The sequence below is a fragment of the Lithobates pipiens genome, unplaced genomic scaffold (genome assembly GCF_037356315.1).
Source record: "Lithobates pipiens isolate NorthernLeopardFrog02 unplaced genomic scaffold, aLitPip1_a1.2 Scaffold_18, whole genome shotgun sequence".
Taxonomy (NCBI): domain Eukaryota; kingdom Metazoa; phylum Chordata; class Amphibia; order Anura; family Ranidae; genus Lithobates; species Lithobates pipiens.
The window spans coordinates 400384557-400405601 of record NW_027507758.1 but is presented as its reverse complement, the minus strand read 5'-3'; the positions used below and the strand labels follow the sequence as shown (position 1 = coordinate 400405601).

Below are 21045 nucleotides of genomic sequence, written 5' to 3'. Positions count from 1 at the left end.
CCTGCGCTGCCATTGGACAACCGTTTTGTCCATCACAGGAGGCGGGACTTTCAATTAAAGAGGCCGTCGATAGAAACAGGAGTTTCTCCTGTATGTCTGTCGGCGCTCATCCCGCCCCCCTCCCTGTCTCCTCCAAGGCTGCAGAGGACATGAATCAGGCTGCACTGATGGTAATGGTGAGTCTGCATTCATGAAAATGTGTGGGCTGCATTCATTGCAATATGGGGGCTGCATTCATGGCAATGTGTGGCAATATGGGGGCTGCATTCATGGCAATATGGGGGCTGCATTCATGGCAATGTGGGGACTGCATTCCTGGCAATGTGGGGGCTGCATTCCTGGCAATATGGGGGCTGCATTCCTGGCAATGTGGGGGCTGCATTCCTGGCAATGTGGGGGCTGCATTCCTGGCAATGTGGGGGCTGCATTCCTGGCAATGTGGGGGGCTGCATTCATTGGGGGCTGCATTCATGGCAATACGCTGGGGGCTGCATTCATGGCAATACGCTGGGGGCTGCATTCATGGCAATACGCTGGGGGCTGCATTCATGGCAATACGCTGGGGGCTGCATTCATGGCAATACTGTGGGGGCTGCATTCATGGCAATACTGTGGGGGCTGCATTCATGGCAATACTGTGGGGGCTGCATTCATGGCAATACTGTGGGGGCTGCATTCATGGCAATACGCTGGGGGCTGCATTCATGGCAATACGCTGGGGGCTGCATGCATGGCAATACGGTGGAGGCTGCATTCATGGCAATACGGTGGAGGCTGCATTCATGGCAATACGGTGGAGGCTGCATTCATGGCAATACACTGGGGGCTGCATTCATGGCAATACACTGGGAGCTGCATTCATGGCAATACGCTGGGGGCTGCATTCATGGCAATACGCTGGGGGCTGCATTCATGGCAATATGCTGGGGGCTGCATTCATGGCAATATGCTGGGGGCTGCATTCATGGCAATACGCTGGGGGCTGCAGATGGGCACTGACCCTTATTTTGCTTCACATGTCTTTATTTAAAATGTAAGATTTTTTTATTTTTTTCCTGAGACTTCCTTTTTAAAGTTAAGGTGCGTGGTATAAGCCGATTAAATACAGTATATCCAAATAACACACCCGAGCTCATCTGTTCACCACACACAGCACAAAGGCAAGATAATTCTTGTTGGGCCGTGTATTAGTGCTCGGATGAACACACTTAGACCAAATTTTAATGGTTTAAAGAATGTCAGACAAAATGGTCGGCCCTCGAGCATGTTCACTTCATCAAATCTGGCCCTCTTTGAAAAAAGTTTGGACACCCCTGATATAGGAGGCAAGAGGAAAAGACCATAGTGCAGAGCGCTAATAAGTATTTATTTCCATATACAATACACTCACATTTCAGAAGTAAAAAACAGGCGTATCTCAGTAATGTTCTCAGCGTTCACAGCTCCGCCCAGCGTGATTACGTCACTGCCGACCTCACGCATTGTGTCCAATGGGATTTCTCAAAGGGTGACCCTGAGATATTATATATTTGTTGCATTTGTACAGGTGGTTGGATACATATTGGTGTGAGCTGCTTCCTGTAGTATTTAGGATTTATCACATATTTTTACATCGTATTGTAATAGTAGGTTAGCGAGGGAGGTTTTTTTCATATTTAAATAGAAAAGTGTTGCGCCATAGTGTAGTAGGTTTAAATCTGTTTTATTAAAAGCACTAAAAATATACTCACAAGCTTCCAGAAGCAAACGTTCAGATAAAATCAGAAAAATGCCAGTCGCTGCCTGCTGGCCACATGATGACGCCACCGCTTAGTGAAACACCTATTACACCTGGGTAGGTATTGAGAGAATAGTACTCTCTCCCCTTTCTCCTTTAATGCACCACTATCATTGCTGTGAAGCCAGAAGCTGTCATAGCCGGGTGCCACGGAGGGGGGGGGGGACCAAGGCTTCGGGAGGCCACATTTCTGGATCGTGGAACAGGTGAGAGTGTGTTTTAATAAACACAGAAACGGCTGGAACTCCGCTTTAAGTGGTTGTCTTGTGTATGTTGGCGATGGAAATATTCCCAAATCCTTAAATGTTATTATGAAATTTCCTTTTTTGTATTTGTTTGATATTTATTGATCTGCTTTTCTTTTATCTTTTTCTTTCTTTTCTTTTATATATATTAATAAAATACAATTAAACTAAAAATGAGCAGCCTGTTTGCAGACGCGTAGTGGTGCCCTACCCTGCTAGCTGCATCACCCCCACAGTGACAAAGTACCATGCATTTTGGCAATTCTTCAAAAGAGCCATGCACTCATTAAAATCAATGAACCGCCCTAAATGTTAAACACGGAAACATGCAAAAACAAGGGGGTGCTCTGCCTCCGTTACACCTTAGCGATCAGTGGTCTATGATCGCTCAGTTTTGGAGTAGAGACAGTGTGGACCCGCAGCAGCATCAGATTGATGCTGCAGCCATCAAGGTGAGTTTGAATTTTTTTTCTTATTCTCACACTTCTCTTTTAAGTCTTGCAGTGTGTGTGTGTGTGTGTGTGTGTGTGTGTGTGTGTGTGTGTGTTTGTTTTCCATGGAGTTCAGCTTTAACTGCTTTCCTGGAGAGTAAATAAATGAAGCACAAATGAAAACTACAGTTGAATAAATCCTTCCTCCCCATCCATGCTCAGTATAAAGCTTTGGTTAGAGAGAAAAGGGGGAACCAACTGATGTAGTCATTCATTAGAAAACAAAATTCTCTGTAGAAGCTATTTCATAAGTACTTCCTGTATTAAATATTTTAAATATTAAGATCGGGCTCAGGTAAATTAGGTGCTGGGGGGGAGCTGACCATGGGAGTCTTTTTTATAGAAAATGCATCAAGGTAAAAAATGTTAATGGATGAGTGCAACGTTTGGAACATGTTCCAATGCGTATTTAGTATTTAGAGTGGAATGTGTAACATGTTACAGCAGCCCCCCTCCAGTGAGAGCAGGCGGGCATCTTCTCTAGGCGCCACTGTCACTATTTGAAAATAACATCATTCATAGTGAACGGGAAACTACAAGTCCCAGCAGCCTCTCCGACTGTCAGCTTGTAGTCTCAATTAACCACCATGTTGCTGATGAGTGCACTGGTAGTTCATTCATTCTTCCTGTCAGCGTGTATCTGTCTGCCAATACAAGGTACAAGCAGACAGGTACACTGAGAAGTCTGCAGGAGTCCTGCACGGCACCTGTACTCTACTGATCGCTGGTGCAATGCTTTCCAAGCTCCAAGTAAAAAAAAAAAAAAAATGCAAATTTTTTTCCTGCAAAAAGATGTGTATTTATTATTTCATAAAAAGGTAAACTTATCATTTACAACCACTTTAACTATTTTTCAAATCTTTATTCAGTACCATAAAATATTAAAATATTGAGGATAGCATGATAAAAAAATGTTACATTGAAAAAGGAACAGAACAAACTGGTATGAATGAAGCAACTGATGCGATGACAGTAATTGAAATACCTTTTGTGAAATTCGTAGATTTCTTGAAGATTTCCAAAAAGGACGTCTTTGCTATTGTGTAAAACCACAGGAATCAAAGGATTCATTTCGGGATTGTCCAAAGATGATGCATAACCCTGCAATAAATGAGTATTTATCTAACTTGCAACTATTAAAAACCTTGATTTTGTAACGTCATGTATTTTGTAATTAATACATAAACTTACAGTTCATAGATATACATTTTTTGTTGATCTCTAAGATACCAAACATTTAAGTTGAAGGTTATAATTATTATTTTTCTTTACATTAGTGCAGTGTGTGGAGGGTTTAAAACCCTTCTGTCTTTGTGTCCCCACTGGAAAGATGTCCCCGCTCTTGCTGTGTGGTCCCCAGTACAGGATGGGAGGGACATTTCTCCAGTAAGAACTCAACATCAATTTTATAAAGCATAGCGATATCTCATGGATCTTTAGATGATGGTCACCTAGACATAAAGTGAGAGTAAATCTCCCCAGTGAGGTTACACAATGGTAGAGGCTTTAACTCTTCCAAACTTCATCCCAAACCGAAGAAAACTTTGAATGGAGTTAAAAAGAAAAGACTCATATTCCAGTTTTGTCAGTTTTATGTATACTAGAAGGTGATATTCATATACTGGTATTTTGGAACATTCACAGCTTTATTGCCTGGAAAAAAAAAAAAAAAAAAACATGGTGTCTTTTACACAGCAAATGATCACAAAAGCCTTTGTATTTATAATGGATAGACAGAGCTACCCAGATCGAAATCACACATTCGATTTGACAGCTGTTAAAAGCAGGTGCTGTAATGTCTGACCAGTGACACCATTACTACATTAAACATGAAGCCTGTGACCAGCACACTTCAAATCCTCCAAATAACCACAGAATAAAAAATGTTTCAGAGCCTTGCAGGACCCCTTTGTTAAAGCTGAATGCAAGGTAAACAGCTAAACATACAGATGAAACACATATAAAGGAGTGGTTTTATCCAATTCTATTTTTATTTTCAATTATTATAAAGCATTGCACATAATTAAACAATTTCAAACATATATATTACATACATAATAATCACATTTATTATTTTATTTCCTCTTCCCTCCCTCCCCAAAAAACAGAAAGGAGGAAAGGGGGAAAATGTACATCCAACCTCTCCCCCTCCCCCACTTCTCTCTCCTCTCTCCTCCGCGGATCCCTCCCTCCCCTTTCTTCCCTCCTAATTCCTCAATTTTTTACCAATTTCCTATGCTGTCTCCAGGGAGTCCAAACCAGGAGGCACCTTTCATATGTATCTAATTCTTGTGCTAAAAGTATCTCCATTCTCTCTATGTTATCCATTTCTAGAGCCCATTCATTTATCGTAGGAGACTGGGTTGATCGCCAGTGCCGCGGTATCACAGTTCTTGCCGCCATCAACCAGTATCCTAAAAGATTCTTTTTAACGTTTTTATATGTTCTTGGTAACATAGAGAGAAGGGTGATTTGTGGTGTATTTGGAATTACCTCCCCAGTGACTGTTGTATATAATTGCATAAGCTTTTCCCAAAATCTAAAAATTAGGGGGCATTCCCATCAAATGTGGAGCAATGTGCCCTTGTCTCTATGGCACCGCCAACATATATCTGATTTTTCTGGGTATATACGATGGAGTGTCACTGGGCTCCAGTACCATCTTGAGAGCAAATTGTAATTCGTCTCTTGTGCTTTAATCGACGGTGATAAACAGTGAGAGAAATTAAATGCCTTCTCCCATTCCCCAACCTCAATTTGAGCGTTGATCTCATTAACCCATTTATTTATATATTCTGGGGACTCCGGGTGATTTTTAATAATAAACATCTTATACAGTACTGATATAACATGATTTGGTTTTTGATCTTGTGTCAGGAGAGTTTCAAGTTGTGTTAAATCTCTACCCAGAGACTTACTTGAATGAATTGTACACCAAAATGACCGCAACTGTCAAAACTCCAACATTTGCATAAGTGATGGTCGTTGTGTAGGGAATAGATTTAATAAAGACGGAATTGTCCCCTGGCATAAAATTTTACTCAGTCTATAATGGGATTCCCTATTCCATATAAGAAAACTTGTCCTATTTAATGCCGGTGGAAATAAAGGATTGCCAAATAAAGGTGTCATAGGTCCTTCATAGGAGGAAAGTTCCAATTTTATAGCTGTTTTGGCCCATATATTCAACACATGAGATGTGAGGGAAGGCATAGACTCTAACAACTCTCGATTTAAATTACTACCAGACAAATCTAACCATGGCAACACCTTTAAATGCAATTGATTCAACCCTTGTTCTATTTTTACCCATTGTTTGGTTTCCGAACAATAAAACCAGTCCACCAGTCTAGTCAAAACAGCCGAGACGTAATAATAATATAGATCAGGTGCACCCGCACCTCCTTTCGTTTTTGGTAATGATAATAATTTCTTTTGTAATCTTGGTTTTTTATGTCCCCAAATGAATTTTGTAAAAGCCGATTGTAAAATGGAGAAAAATGATCTAGGGACACCAATTGGGATAGTTTGAAAAAAATACAAAAACCGCAGTATTATATCCATTTTCAATATATTAATCCTCCCAAACCATGAGTATTGCTTAACATCATATTTTTTTAGATCTTGTAAGGTACGTTGCAGAAGAGGAACATAGTTCATTGAGTATAAATGATTTGAGTCCGGGGTGATTTTAACACCTAAATATTTTACAGCTGCAGAGCAAATCCTAAACATAAAATTAGCTCTCAACATTGCAACCTGTTCGGGTACGAGCGACACATTAAGGATTTCTGATTTTGATACATTTACTTTAAAATTGCTCAGTTTCCCAAACCGCTGGAATTCAGATAACACAGAGGGAATTGCAATGTGTGGATTAGTGATATAAAGTAATAGATCATCAGCAAACAAAGCCATTTTTATTTCCCTCCGTTTTATCTGTATACCAGAAATGGAAGAATTCCGTCTAATAGCCGTCGCTAAATATTCCATTACTATAACATAGAGCAAAGGGGATAACGGGCATCCCTGACGGGTACCATTTTGTATATTAAAACTTGTTGTCAATGAACCATTAATTTTTATTCTAGCTACCGGTTTAGTATATAGTGCCATGATCTTATGGAATATATTTGACCCCAGTCCTATTTGCATTAAAGAATGTTTAAGGAAGGGCCATCCCACCCGATCAAATGCCTTTTCTGCATCAACTGAAAGAAGGCATACTGGAATTTTAGCCCTTTGTGCATAATTCATCAACAAAAAAGTCTTAATCGTGTTATCGTGTGCTTCTCTACTTTGAACGAATCCTACCTGATCCGTATGTATTAAGCTTGGAAGAAGTGGTTGAAGACGGAATGCAATCAGTTTAGCATATATCTTTAAATCTATCCCAATCAACGATATAAGTCGATAACTATAGCAAAGTGTTAAATCCTTTTCTGGTTTGGGAATTAAAGTGATATGAGATTCCAAAGTCTGTGTTGGAAATTGGTTCGTAGAAGAGATAGAATTAAACGCTTGAAGCATAAACGGGGCTATATGTTCTTTAAACGTCTTATAAAATTTTGATGTAAACCCGTTAGGACCTGGACTCTTATTTGTTGGAGTATTGGCAATTACTTCTAGTAGTTCTAGCAAAAATGGAGAATCCAAAGATTCCCCAGTAACACTATCTATTGTCGGAATAGCGTTTTCCCGCACATATTCCCCAATAATATTGTCTCCAGCTCCTTTATCCTCCAATAATGATGATGGGGTCAAATTATAGAGGGCTGAGAAGTATTCCCTAAAAGTTTGTTGAAGCTCACGTGGGTCCGATGTCAGTTCTCCTGATGATTTTTTTATACTTGGTATAAAAGTCTGTGATTGACGTGGGTGTAACATATCAGCCAACATTTTCCCACACTTATTCTCAAATCTATATCTTCCCACTGCACGTCTTTGTCGGTATGAGCTCTGAGATTATTTGAATAACTGTAATAAAGATATCCTTGTAGAGAAAATATTGGCTGATATATCTGGAGAACAGTGGGCTTTATGTCGAGTTTCCAAAGAATGAAGTTTTAATAACGTATTTTCGATAATTTTTGATTTTTCTTTTTTAAGATGAGAACCATGTTGAATAAACACCCCTCGTATTACTGCCTTTAAGGCCTCCCATTTCAAGGGTAAAGCAGTTTCATCCTGTTCATGGTCAGAGATAAAATTATCAATCGCCTCCGCAATTGCTTTATGACAGATTTGATCTTGCATAAGTGTGTCATTCAAACGCCACGACCAATTGGTACCCTGAATCTGGGGGGGTGCTATTGTTAAGAATACTGGTGAATGGTCGGACCAAATGAATGATCCGATTTCTATAGAAGGGTTCCATTCCAATATCTTAGGACCAGTTAAAAAAAAATCTATTCTGCTATATGTTTTATGTGCTAAAGAAAAGTATGTATAGTTACGATCTTTAGGGTTTAGGGTCCGCCAGAGATCCATCAACCTATGTTCAAAAAGTTTGTTTTTGAGTGCCCTCAAACGAGAATATGAAATATTTGATCGTTGAGCTGACGTATCTAGTGAAGGGACCAAATCTAGGTTAAAATCTCCTCCCACAATAACAGTACCTTCTGCAAAATCCGCTAAGAGGCCAAGATAACTCACGATTGTCTTAGTTTGATCATAATTTGGAATATAAAAGTTTGCAATTGTAAAGATTTTATCCCACAATCTGATTTTAAGAAACAGATATCTTCCATTTAAATCAGCTCTATATTCCAAATTCTGAACTGGTAAGTGCTTGTGAAAAGCAATAGAGACCCCTCTTGATTTTGAGCTCGACATAGTGCTATGGAACCATTGCGAATAGTGTTTACGAGAACACACTGGAATATTATCACTTCGAAAGTGGGTCTCTTGAAAGAGTATAATATCTACCTTAGCTTTATGTAGACTATTTAAAATCTGACCTCTTTTTGATTTATTAAGACCTTTAATATTGTAGGTACATAATTTCAGTGACACTGGCGAGGAGAAAATCACTGCCATATCAAATTATGAGGGAACTAAAGAAAACGGAAGAGAGAGGGAAAAAGAAAGAGGAGAGAAAAAAAATAAATAAAAAAAACACCCCCGGCACAATAATTACAGAGTTGTGCTCTCTAAAATTGGAGAAGCTCCTTCTCCCTGATCCCCAAGTTACCCAGGGAAACGTTAACTAATTACCCAAGAAAAAGGAAACCCCCACCCAATATGGAATCTATCCCAAAAAAAACACCAAACCCTACCCGAGGGACGGTGATTCCTATAAGGGGAAAGAGTTAAAGAGCACTGAGGGTGGCTCTATGCAGTGACAGTGGGCATCCATAAACAAACATAATAATAATAATCCGAGAAAAGATAATTCTTATTTCATTATTAAATTAACTGACTACTACTCCAATTACACTTGAAATCGCCAGCTGTTTTACTCTGCCTGATTAAATTTTGGATTTTCTGATTGATTGTTTCTATTGTCCTCCTGAGGTTCCGATCTTCTAAACTGTGTATAAGTCTTGGGCCAAATTATTAATGGAAGATCGTGTAAACCTAGGGCAGATTGTATAGCGGGAATATCAGAGGGATCATGTAAATTTAGCCACCTGCCATCTTTCTTAATTTGTAGCTGAAAAGGGAAATTCCACCTATATACAATGTTCCGATCTTGCAGCATTTTTAATAAAGGCCTTAACGCCTTCCTCTTCTCCAGAGTAAATTGACATAGATCTTGTAACAATTGTATATTTGCTCCATTAACATTAATTCGTCCCCTCTCTCTTGCCCTTCTCATAATCTCCTCCTTATCCTTATAGAAATGTACTCGACATATTATGTCTCTTGGTTTATCTGGATCTAATTTACGTGGTCCCACTGTCCGATGTACTCCAAATTTGATTCCTCAGGTTTCCCCAACAGTGAGGTAAAAATTTGGTTAACTGTTATAACAAGCTCTTCATTTCTAACTGACTCTGGCAATCCCCTGATCCTAATATTATTTCTTCTATTACGGTTGTCTTGGTCCTCCCATAATTGAAATAATGTATGAATATGAGACTCTTGGGCATCTATACGCTGTTCCTGAGATTGTACACGATCCACCAATATGTCTACAGAACGTTCAACTTCTGATATTTTCTTCCCAGTTGCCTGTAGTTCTTTATGTACAGATTGGATCTCCTTGTGGAAACCATGTTCTAGACGCTGAATAAAAGCTTCCATTTCATGGCGAGTAGGCAGTGCTCTTAAATAAGTCCGCACATCCTCCACTTCTAGTCCCAACTCTTCACCCATTGTGTCACCTTTTGGATTCCCATCTATAATCTCGCTATCCATTATATTCACTGGATTATATCCCCCTAACAATGGGGGGGATGGGGTTGAGTATTGAGGGCCATCCTCGAGTCCTCCCACATTCATATGCATGTCTAGTGCACCTATATCTGAGGTATTAGGCACTTCGTTAATATCTACGGATTCTACAAATTCAATCGGTTCTTGTGACTCCAAAGCCAATTCCCCCATGTTTTTTATGGCATCTGCACTATCCATTTTTGCTATCTGTGCGTCTTTTACTGCCCCAATGCCTAAAGAGCCCAACGGCCTTACAGATGACACTGATGGTTTTATTATTGATACTACTGGTGTTAATATAGTTTTTTCTGCTTGTAATGATTGTATATGTGTATCCTGCATAACAACAGAAGCTGACATTCCCCTGTTACTATCTATTGTTGTCTTCGATGTACGTGATCGTGTCCGGCCGCCTACCGGAAAAAACTCTGCTATCCCTTGCTGAGCGTTAGAGGAGACTATTAATGGACGATTAGATGTATTGCCTAATGTACCCTTGTTGCACAAAACCGGGCTCGCCGGTTTACATACTGTACTATACTCTCCTCTCCTCTTCCTCCGTCCCATGGGTATTCCCAGTGGTCACTGCTTTAGAGTCCTATTAAAAGACAGCTTATCCACGCAATCTACCTTCTAGTACAACCAGTGTTATCAAGTGCAATCCTCCCAATGTTAATGACTTATGATCACTTCTATTGTCAAAACAGGAATATCAATAGTTTCAACATTAACGGCTGAATCTTTGATATTCTTATTATCTGAAATATCAACAATATCAACAGTTTTAGCGATATCAGCAGTTTAGCACTAACAAAAAATTTGTAGTTTCTGAATTTCAGCGATATCAGCAACCTGTCAATATCAACAATATCAGTAATTTAGCAGCATAAACTGTTTTTCATCCATAACACCTCAGCAGCATCATTAATTAAACAGCGTCAGCAGCGTCAACAATTTAGCATCATCAACGATTTAACGATAACCACTAGTACTATCAATAGTTTAACAGTATCAATAGTTTAGCGATATCAGCAATTGAGCAATAACAGCAGTTGAACGATATCAACAGTTTGAGCGATGTCAGCAGTTGAGCGATGTCAACGATTAAGCGATGTCTGCCGTTAAACGATTTCAGCATTTGAGCAACGTCAGCAGTTGAGCAACGTCAGCTGTTGAGCGAGGTTGAGCACTGTCAGCAGTTGAGCACTGTCAGCAGTTGAACACTGTCAGCAGTCGAACACTATCAGCAGTTGAGCACTGTCAGTAGTTGAGCACTGTCAGCAGTTTGAACACTGTCAGCAGTTGAACACTGTCAGCAGTTGAACACTGTCAGCAGTTGAGCACTGTCAACAGTTGAGCATTGTCAGCAGTTGAGCACTGTCAGCAGTTGAGCACTGTCGGTAGTTGAGCACTGTCAGCAATTGAGCAATTTCAACAATTGAGCAATTTCAACAATTGAGCAATTTCAGCAATTGAGCGATTTCAGCAATTAAGCGATTTCAGCAATTGAGCAATTTCAGCAATTGAGCGATTTCAGCAATTGAGCAATGTCAGCGTTTGTGCCATATCAACAGTTGAACCATATCAGTGGATTGAGCCAGGTCAGCATTTGAGCCAGGTCAGCATTTGAGCCAGGTCAGCATTTGAGCCAGGTCAGCAGTTGAGCCAGGTCAGCAGTTGAGCCAGGTCAGCAGTTGAGCCAGGTCAGCAGTTGAGCCAGGTCAGCAGTTGAGCCAGGTCAGCAGTTGGACAATGTCAGCAGCTGAGTAATGACAGTAATTGAGCAATGTCTGCAGTTGAGCAATATCAGTAGTTAAGTGGTGTCAGCAATTCAGCAATTAAGCGATATCAACAGTTGAGCGATACTAGCATTTGGGCGATGTCTGCGATTAAACGGTGTTAACCATTAAGCGATGTCAATAGTTAATAGTCAATAGTTAAGCAATACCAGTGATTACGTAATGTCAGCAGTTTAGCACTGTCGGTAAATCTACAGTTTAGCATCAGCAGTTTAGATAGCATCGGTTCAGCAATATCAGCACTTCACGGTTCACAGTTGAAACTAACTATAGCAGCAATAATGGCAATATCATTATTATTATCAATAATAATGTCAGTTGCAGATTTCATTTAAAGTTGTTAATGATGGCAACAGATCTGCGATGCCTGCGATGTCTGCGATAACAGTCAGAATAGTATTCTTAACTTTGTTGACCACATCAGAAATCAGCTTCACCAATAGCCAATAGCACTATCAGCCCAGCAACACTGTCAGGGAACTATCTGGGAGCATCTAAATCAGCAGCAGGGACCACGTCCAGTAACTCCAGTAACTCCAGTCCCACCGGTCCCACCAGCTTGATAGCTCAAGTCCATGTCCATATCAAAAAAAAAAAAATAGAACGAGGCCATCCACACCAGCAGAGCTAACAAGCCCGACAGACCAGGCAGCCTTCACTCACCACCCGCCGAATGTCCAGCGTTCTCAGACCATGCGCTCTCTGCCGAATCTCCACAGGACCTCCAGAGGATCCCTCAGCCACCTCAGCCACCGCATCTGAAAATCACCAACACCGACAATGGCGAGGGCCAACAGGAGCCGGCGAGGGCCGGCGGGGGCCAGCGGGAGCCGGCCGGCGACGATGGGGCAGCGGCAGTAGCGGCAGTAGCGGTAACGGCAATAGCGGCAATAGCGGCAGTAGCGGTGGTAGTGATGGTAGCGGTACCAATAGGCTACAGCAGCGGCAGCGGTATCGGTAGCGGTAACGGCAGTGGCGGTGGCGGTGATGGCAGCAGCAGCAGCGATAGCAGCAGCGATATCAAATAAGTCCAGCCCAGGTCACTGCAAGAGCTCGGAGCACGTCTAGCACGTTCCCTCCTCCTCCATGCTCAGCCACTCCTCGAGGAAGGAGTGGTTTTAACTGCCAAAGAATCTGTATTTCTGGCAATCCAGTTTTTGAGATTTACAAAGCCCTGGTACAAATTTCAGCCCCGTCTGGTAAGGCAGGGGACCTGATTTTTCTTGCTGCAGTCAAGTAACACTTAGGCCCCATTCACAATGTGCGACTTGTCATGTAATTTTGGCCCCCAAACTCACATGACAAGTTGCACCCCATGCTTCCCAATGAGTACCATTCATAACTGTATGACTTAAAGTAGCAGCAATTTTAAAGTAGTTGCTGTACTACTTTAGTCCCACTTTTATGCAACTTGAGTCAATCTAAACCCTCAAAACCTGCATGATATACATGTGACTTGTGTGTGACTTGTGAAAAGAATGTCGGCAAATAAAATATAAGTTAATACCCACCTTTCGGGTCTGGTATGGATTTTAAGGGGAACCCCATTCCAAAATGAAAAAAGAAAAAATGTGTGAGGTCTCCCCCAAGTTACATACCAGACCCTTATCTGAGCATGCAGTTCAGCAGGTCAGGAAGGGGGGGGGGGTGAGTAAGCCCCCCTCCTTAACCATATCAGGTCACATTCCCTCAACAAGGTGGGTGCTTTGGGGCAAGGGGGCTCTTATCCACAATCCTGGCCAGTGGTTGTGGGGGTCTGTGGGTGGGGATGCTTACCAGAATCTGGAAGCCCTTTGTAACAAGCGGGCCCCCAGATCCCAGTCCTTCCACCCCGACGAAGGCTCTCGCCATCTGCCAGCTCTGCCATCTGACAGTTCTTAAATAACTTAGGGGTGGGTCCACCCAAAAATGTCACGGGTGGCACCTCACCTTGTGAAGTCACCAACCCAGCATGCCCTCAGTTGATGATATCACAAGGGGCAGTGCCACCCATGACAATACAGGGTGGCCCTGCCCTTTTGTTTTTTGTTTTGTTTTTGGCCATGATGGTGGCGGATGTTTAGATTGGCAATAGATCTACATTGAGGGACATTTATTTTTATTTTTTAATGCTATGATATTTAAAGAACAGGAAGAGAAAATTTAGAAAATCTGGACCATGTGAGAAGACGTGTCTCACGGACCCCCCTCCGCTTATTCTGCCAGTGATTCTTTCCCCGGCCATCTGGGACTAAAATACTGGCACCTTTAGCTTTCTTACACTGCCAGGATTTCAGCGGTACCACCTGTGACCTGATTCACAGCTGCTATGACCCGCAAAAACAAAGACGTTGCGGCGGTCTCTGAAAGCCAAAATAGCGCCGTGGCAGGTCAGCCACTGAAGACACCGCAAGGAGCTGATAAAGACAATGGTCCGGGAGCAAAAAGTCCACCCGGGCAATACAGGAGATATCCTGTATTCTAGCAGGAAACTGAGCTCCAGGGACAGGGGTGGAGGAGGAATACATTGATCCCGCGGTGGTTCTTCCAGAGACTGAGTCTGACCATGGGGCTGCTGCAGAGGCCATGCTTCCTCTGAGCCTGAAACACTTGTAGATCTGTTTTGGCCTGACTCCTGCATTATCGGGACAGGGGAAAGTGTTGTGCCTCACAACGGAGTGGTCTAACATCCAATACAATGGGGTGAAGGTGTATTTTTACCACACATTTTCAGCTGAAGTACAACGGCAGCGTGCCAAGTTCTTTGATTCTTTCTTCCATACACCATGCTTTATCCAGCCCGCTTACAAGTTACGGCTAATAAACTAGCACATTTCTTCAATACTGCTATGGATACAGTTCATTGGCTAGATGTACAGGAACCTTCCTTGTGACAAAGACCACGAGAAGACGCTTATGTCTAATGAAGCTTTTCTACAATATTTAGCTACCCTATAGCTGATCTCATGATGGGTTAGATCTTACCCTGGCTGGGGACATGTCCTATTTGGGTCCCCCCCCTTTTTTTTTCTCTATCAGTTGTGCTGCTCCAGCACTTATGTTCTCTCTTTATGACACCAGAAGTTTCTTTTGTGTATCTACAGTGCATAATGACTTTGGGTGACTATGACTTGCAGGGAGTGCTTGATGGACTACCACGCTCTTTACTTGTCACCATCTACAACCAAAACTGTCCGGGTAATCTTTTTGTTGACCTATTTTTGGGCACCGTTGTGCTCTACAAGTTGTTTTTGTGATTTTTTTTTTTCTTTTTTCCTTTTGAAAAAAAAAAGTTCCCTTTTGCCAGAATGTCACACAACTAAACTGCACCTCAAGACTGTTTGCCATCACCAAGCCAGACACTGCTTCAGGACTGCCGGGCCCCTTTTGGTACAATCCCATTGAGGGCAGCGGGTGTATACATTATTGTTCATTTATGTCTTTTCTCCACAACTCCCCAGCAGTTATACCTCTTTAGATTTTCAGGATAGTAAACTCCATTTTTTAGATCATAACTGGAAAGGAGGATGTACCAGAGTAAAATCAGAGCAATTACAGAAACCAAAGGACAGGGAGGGACTAGCTCTCCTGAATCCTTGGATATACTATATAGCAGGGGTGTCAAACTCAATTCCATCAAGGGCCGCATCATAGGTGTGGTTGCCCTCAAAGGGCTGGTTGTATCTGAGTCGCACAATGTACAGAGTGCAGAGTTCAGGATTATGCTACGTACAGAGTGCAGGGTTCAGCAGTGCATTACGTATAGAGAGCAAGGTTCAGGAATGTGCCATGTACGGAGTGCAGGTATTGAAGGGTGCGCTACATACAGAGGGCAGGGATTCAGGGATACGATACGTACAGAGTGCAGGGTTTCAGAGGTGCACTATATACAGAGCACAGGGAGTGAGGGATGTGCTGCGTGCAGAGTGCAGGGAGTGAGGGGTGCGCTGCATACAGAGTGTAGGGTGTGAGGGATGCACTATGTACTGAGTCCAGGGAGTGAGGGGTGCGCTACGTACAGAGTGCAGGGAGTGAGGGGTGCGCTGCATACAGAGTGTAGGGTGTGAGGGGTGCACTATGTACTGAGTCCAGGGAGTGAGGGGTGCGCTACGTACAGAGTGCAGGGAGTGAGGGGTGCGCTTTGTACAGAATGCAGGGATTCAGGGGTGCGCCTCATATAGAGTGCAGGGAGTCAGGGGTGCACTATGTATAGAGTGCAGGGATTCAGAGGTGAGCTTTGTACAGAGAGCAGGAAGTCAGGGGTGCGCTATGTACAGAGTACAGGTATCAGGGGTGCGCTACGTACAGAGTGCAGGGGGTGAGGGGTGTGCTACGTACAGAGGGCAGGGTTCAGGGGTGCGCTGTGCCGAATCTGCAATATCTCACTTACACCTCTCCTCCTGGGTTCTGACCCCTGCACCCAGCACTCTGCCCCCATCACCCCACCTCTAAACACATCCTCCTACATACCTCCACAGTCCTGCCCCCCAACCTTCCAAAGCAAACCTTCCATCTGTACTCTCTCCTACCTGGTGTAAGATGGCATTTACAAGAATGCTTTCATGGCCAGTACTGCTACATGTCCTCACAACCCCTCCCTCAAGATGCAGCCGCTGGATGTAGATTGGAACACACAGCCTCCGGAGCCGCCAGGTACCTATGCCAATGACAGGCTATGCTGGATCGACAGCAAATGCGCTCAGCTACACACACAGCCAGCACCACTGGGGAGACTGAGGAGGAGAGTGGAGGATGCGTTTACTCCGTTTGGCAAGGTGACTTGTTCGTGACAGCAGTAAGGGGCTTGTGAGAACAGAAGGTGGAAGCTGGCAGTCTCTGCATGGGCCACATGACAAGGCCTGACGGGCCATTTTTGGCACGCAGGCCTTGTGTTTGCCCCCTATGCTATATAGCATCACAACTTCAACATCTGATAAGTGGCTTGGTAGAGGCTCAAAACTCTGTTATACATTATACGTCCTGTTACATTAAACTGGGGCCTCCTCTCTGACAGAGGGCTTGAAGGCACAACTTATCTGTAAGCCAAACAGAAAATACCCAACATTCAGGCTCATACAAACAATTTGGGACAAAACAAAGCAGCTTCAGAAGGTGACTGGGTATACTAGGTTTAGCCCTATTTGGGGGAATCTTACTCAGAGAGACGCGTGAAGCCCAGGTGCATGGGTTCACCTTCACTGACAGCCTCGGTACCAGGAGGCATGGGAGTTGAGGGAGGCATGGGTGAGACTGCAAAGCTCGGAGGAAAATGTACAGGAGGCTTCCGCAAGTCCTCCTTATAAGAGAGTCTTTCTCTGAGTCTGGAGTCAATGAGGATGACAAACGTGATCAACTTCTCCTGCTCAGTGGGTATATCTCGGGCTGCTATCTCATCCTTGATGGAATCCGAAAGACCAAAGAGAAAACAGCCACAAGGGCCTCATTGTTCCAAGCAGCCACTGCTGCCAGAGTAGGGAATTCAATGGTGTAGTCAGCAACAGTTCTTGTACTCTTTTTTTAAGGACCTGAGGCCCTTGGCAGCAGAAGCAGAGCATGCGGGAACGTCAAATACCCTTTTAAAGGAGGCCCCAAACTCAGGGTAACTCAAGACAACAGGTTTTTGCGTCTCCCATAGAGGGCTTGCCCAGGCCAAGGCTCTCTCAGAAAGCAAAGATATCACAAAACCTACTTTGCTTCTGTTCATGGGAAATGCCTGGGGCAGCATCTCAAAGTATATATCAACCTGGTTGAGAAACCCTCTGCACTGAACTGGATCCCCCCCACTGCACGCTGTAGCCAATCAAAGGAGTGGGCGTGGCCAGGTGGAGGCTCCGTGTTGGAATGGACACAGGGAACTGTGACTCATCTTGGGTGCCCCCATAGCAAGCTGATTGCTGTGGGGGTACTAAATAGGAGGGAGGGACCAATATCACAGAAGAGGGACCCAAGAAGAGAAGGATCGGAACTGCTCTGTGCAAATCCATAGCAACAGAGCAGGTAAGTATAACATGTTTATTATTTTTATGGGGGGGGGGGGAAACAAGACTTTACAATCACTTTAACTCCTCTGGGAAAGCGGTTCACAAGGACAGAATGTTTGACCATTCTCCAGAAACATATTTGTGAGGTCAGACACTGATGTGGATGAGAAGGCCTGGCTCACAGTCTCCTCTCTATTTCATCCCAAAGGTGTTCTATTGGGTTGAGGTCAGGACTGTGCAGACCAGTCAAGTTCCCCCACCCTCAACTTGCTCATCCATGTCTTTATGGACCTTGCTTTGTGCCCTGGTCCAAGTCATTTGGTAGAGAGGGCTTATGGTGTGGGATTGTTTTTCAGGGGTTGGGGTTGGCCCATTAGTTCCAGTGAAGGGAACTCTTAAGGTTTCAGCATACCAAAGGATTTTGGACAATTTCATGCTCCCAACTTTGTGGGAACAGTTTGGGGATGACCCCTTCCTGTTCCAACATGACTGTGCACCAGTGCACGAAGCAAGGTCCATAAAGACATGGATGAGCGAGTATGGGGTGGAGGAACTTAACTGGCCTGCACAGAGTCCTAACCTCATCCTGACAGAACACCTTTGGGATGAATTAGAATGGAGACTGCAAGTCAGGCCTTCTCATCCACATCAGTGACTGACCTCGAAAAATGCGTTTATGGAAGAATAGTCAAACATTCCCATAGACACAGTCCTAAACCTTGTGGACAGCCTTCCCAGAAGAGTTGAAGCTGTTATAGCTGCAAATTTGTGGGCCAGCTCAATATTGAACCCTACGGACTAATACTGGGATGGCATTAAAGTTTGTGTGCATGTAAAGGCAGGCGTGCCGATACTTTTGGTAATATAGTGTATATACATGTAGCACCAGTACTCCTGAAGAGTACGCGCTATGTCTGTAAATTTAGTTTTTTTCCCAAGACTATAGTTGAGCCTTGGGGTTAATTGTTCTAAATTGTAGTTTTGGCATCAGTTTGGCTGGGCTGTACTAACGTTCTGCCTGGTCATAGGTGTAGGTAGCATCTCTGACAGGCATTGGAACGCAGTCTGGTTGGACACATTGGGTACCAATCTCTCTTTCGGAAGCCAGGGTACTTAAGGTGCTGAAGTCACGTAGTTCTGGGTTCCGGTCCAGAAGTATGTTCTGACTCCATGGTCCTGGTCCTCCTGACCAGCCCCCAGAGGCCCTCATGGGCTGGGGTGCGGATTCATCCATTTCCAAGTCTCGGAACTGACTAGTCTGAGGCACAGTAACTGGAAGGAGGATTCTAAAGTGGTCTGGTTTTGGAGAGGCCCAGCAACTCGTCATGCAACAAAGGGAGGACTCTTCAGAAGAGGGCCACACACGAGGCTGGCTGCTCGGTAAGAGCCTGGATGCTGAGCTGTATGGACACTAATTGTCCACATTTCTTATGGTATCGCCGGACCGGCTGCAAGATACTGGTACTGTAATAAGGTTCCTATTTAAATCCTTCTGTTACAACTAAGTTCCTGTGAGAGACTTTTCTGTTTTCATCTAAAAGTTTGCAACCAAGTCTGTGGCAGAGACTTTGCTAATTTTGAGTCATTTGTCGGCTGCTAAGTCCCTAAACCAGGATTTATCCAACAGTGGAAATATCCAGTTGCGAGTGGCTATTCCCTGGATTACCTAGAGAGAGACATTTATAAAGTTTCAGAAGTTTCAAAGGGCCTGAGCTTCCATACCTATGCCCTCTATTCCCAACTGAGAGACTGTGTTTCCTAAAGGAACTCAGGTGTCGGTCTCTGCAGTTATTGGGCCATCAACCTTGGGAACCCCTAGACAAGAATGACGAGTTACAAGGTGGAGGAGGTAAACGGTAAGCCCAAGAAAACCAGCCGCTCCTTCGGGGGTTAGTACTACACGTGTGGGCTCTTAGTCCGGGATTTATCGTTACCTCTCGCAACGAAGAATTGTACATGAGAGTGTATGGAATAGAGGGTGGAAGTTTTTTTTTGGACTGCGCCATTTTGAGTAAGGCAACAGACTTTCACTGTGGTGTGTAAGCGTGGGAGGAGTCCTGCAGAAAAGCCAGCGAAATTGCGCAACTGGAGGAAAAAGTGGGAGGAGTCCATGCCTGTTTCGTCTTCCTACACGAGGCAGTGTGTCGTAGGAGGAGAGTGAAGCTAGTCGTGTTTCACTGTGCTGGAGGAAAGAAAATTTCTAGAGAGAAAATTTTTTGTGTTCCGGGTGCATCGTCTGTTCCAGGACCTAGGATGCCATCGGTCAGAGGTCCCACGAGTATGCAGATACCCGGTACCGTGTTGACCAACACGGGAATCCGCCTGCTGCCACAGGGGCGGTTTGTTCTCTACACCGCTGGGGACGTTGAGGCCCTCGGTATGCTATGTGGAGGATGTGACAGTCTCATTGCAAGTCCTCGGCCATTTGCGCGGTGTCAGAGATGTGGGGACTATGTCTTCAAGGTGGAGCAGTCTACCGAATCACCTCGGGCCTACCATATGGACTGGACCATGGGCATGGCTACCGAGGAATCCATCATTTATGCTTCGGCTGTGAGGCCTACAGCTTCAGCATCGCCCACCGCTGCCAACACCTTGGAAAAGGACATTGCTTCTTCTCGGGTCAGAGAATCTACTCCTGAAGTCATGGACAGGGCTTCGTCCACTACTGTTGCTACTACCATGCCTGCTTAAGAGAGAGTGGAGTATGTAAAAACTTCCCGTGACCGCAGAAAAGGACCAACCCCCATTCCGGTGGCATTTCATCAGAAGAAGGTGATCGCCCTGGAGATGCCAACACAGTCCACAGGTGAAAAATCTGGGGAAACTGCGGGGAAGGGGACTGTAAAAAGTTATGTGTTAGCAGAGGAGGCAAGGGACTCAGATTTAGACTCTTCCTTTTCTGACATTGGGGATGCTGAAGAACTGTTTGGCACAATGTCCCAAGAACTGTTATGGGGCTGGGGGGATGATGTGGCCACTACCAGTGCTGACATTTCGGGTTGGCTAGCCCTTACTTCAGGGAGCGAAATGCCACGGGTGGAATCCCCAGCCGTTTTTTTTTTCAAAATTGTCGCTCTTTTTTTGTTTATCACGCAAAAAAAACACAGGGGTGATCAAATACACCAAAAGAAAGCTTATTTGTGGGAAAAAAAGGACGTCAATTTTGTTTTGGAGCCATGTCGCTCGACCGCACAATTGTCAGTTAAAGCGACGCAGTGCCGAATCGCAGAAAGTGCTCTGGCCAGGAAGGGGGTAAATTCTTCCGGAGCTGAAGTGGTTAAATTAGCCTGGGGAAGAGGATCAAGACCCGAACTGGATCATGGATCAGAGATTCCAGAATGTATACGAGAGGAGCCTGGGAGACGTATAAACCCCGAACTGGACTTTTTC

General features: G+C 43.9%; 1 protein-coding gene across 5 annotated transcripts in view; it reads right to left on the bottom strand.

Annotated features, from left to right (window-relative positions):
* MCF2L2 (MCF.2 cell line derived transforming sequence-like 2) overlaps window positions 1-21045 on the bottom strand; it is a 493994-nt gene that overhangs the window by 151347 nt on the left and 321602 nt on the right. For all 5 annotated transcript variants that reach the window (XM_077487886.1, XM_077487887.1, XM_077487884.1 and 2 more), the window contains exon 17: window positions 3499-3614. In XM_077487886.1, coding sequence (XP_077344012.1) covers window positions 3499-3614 — 116 coding nt within the window. The remainder of the gene's footprint in view (window positions 1-3498; window positions 3615-21045) is intronic.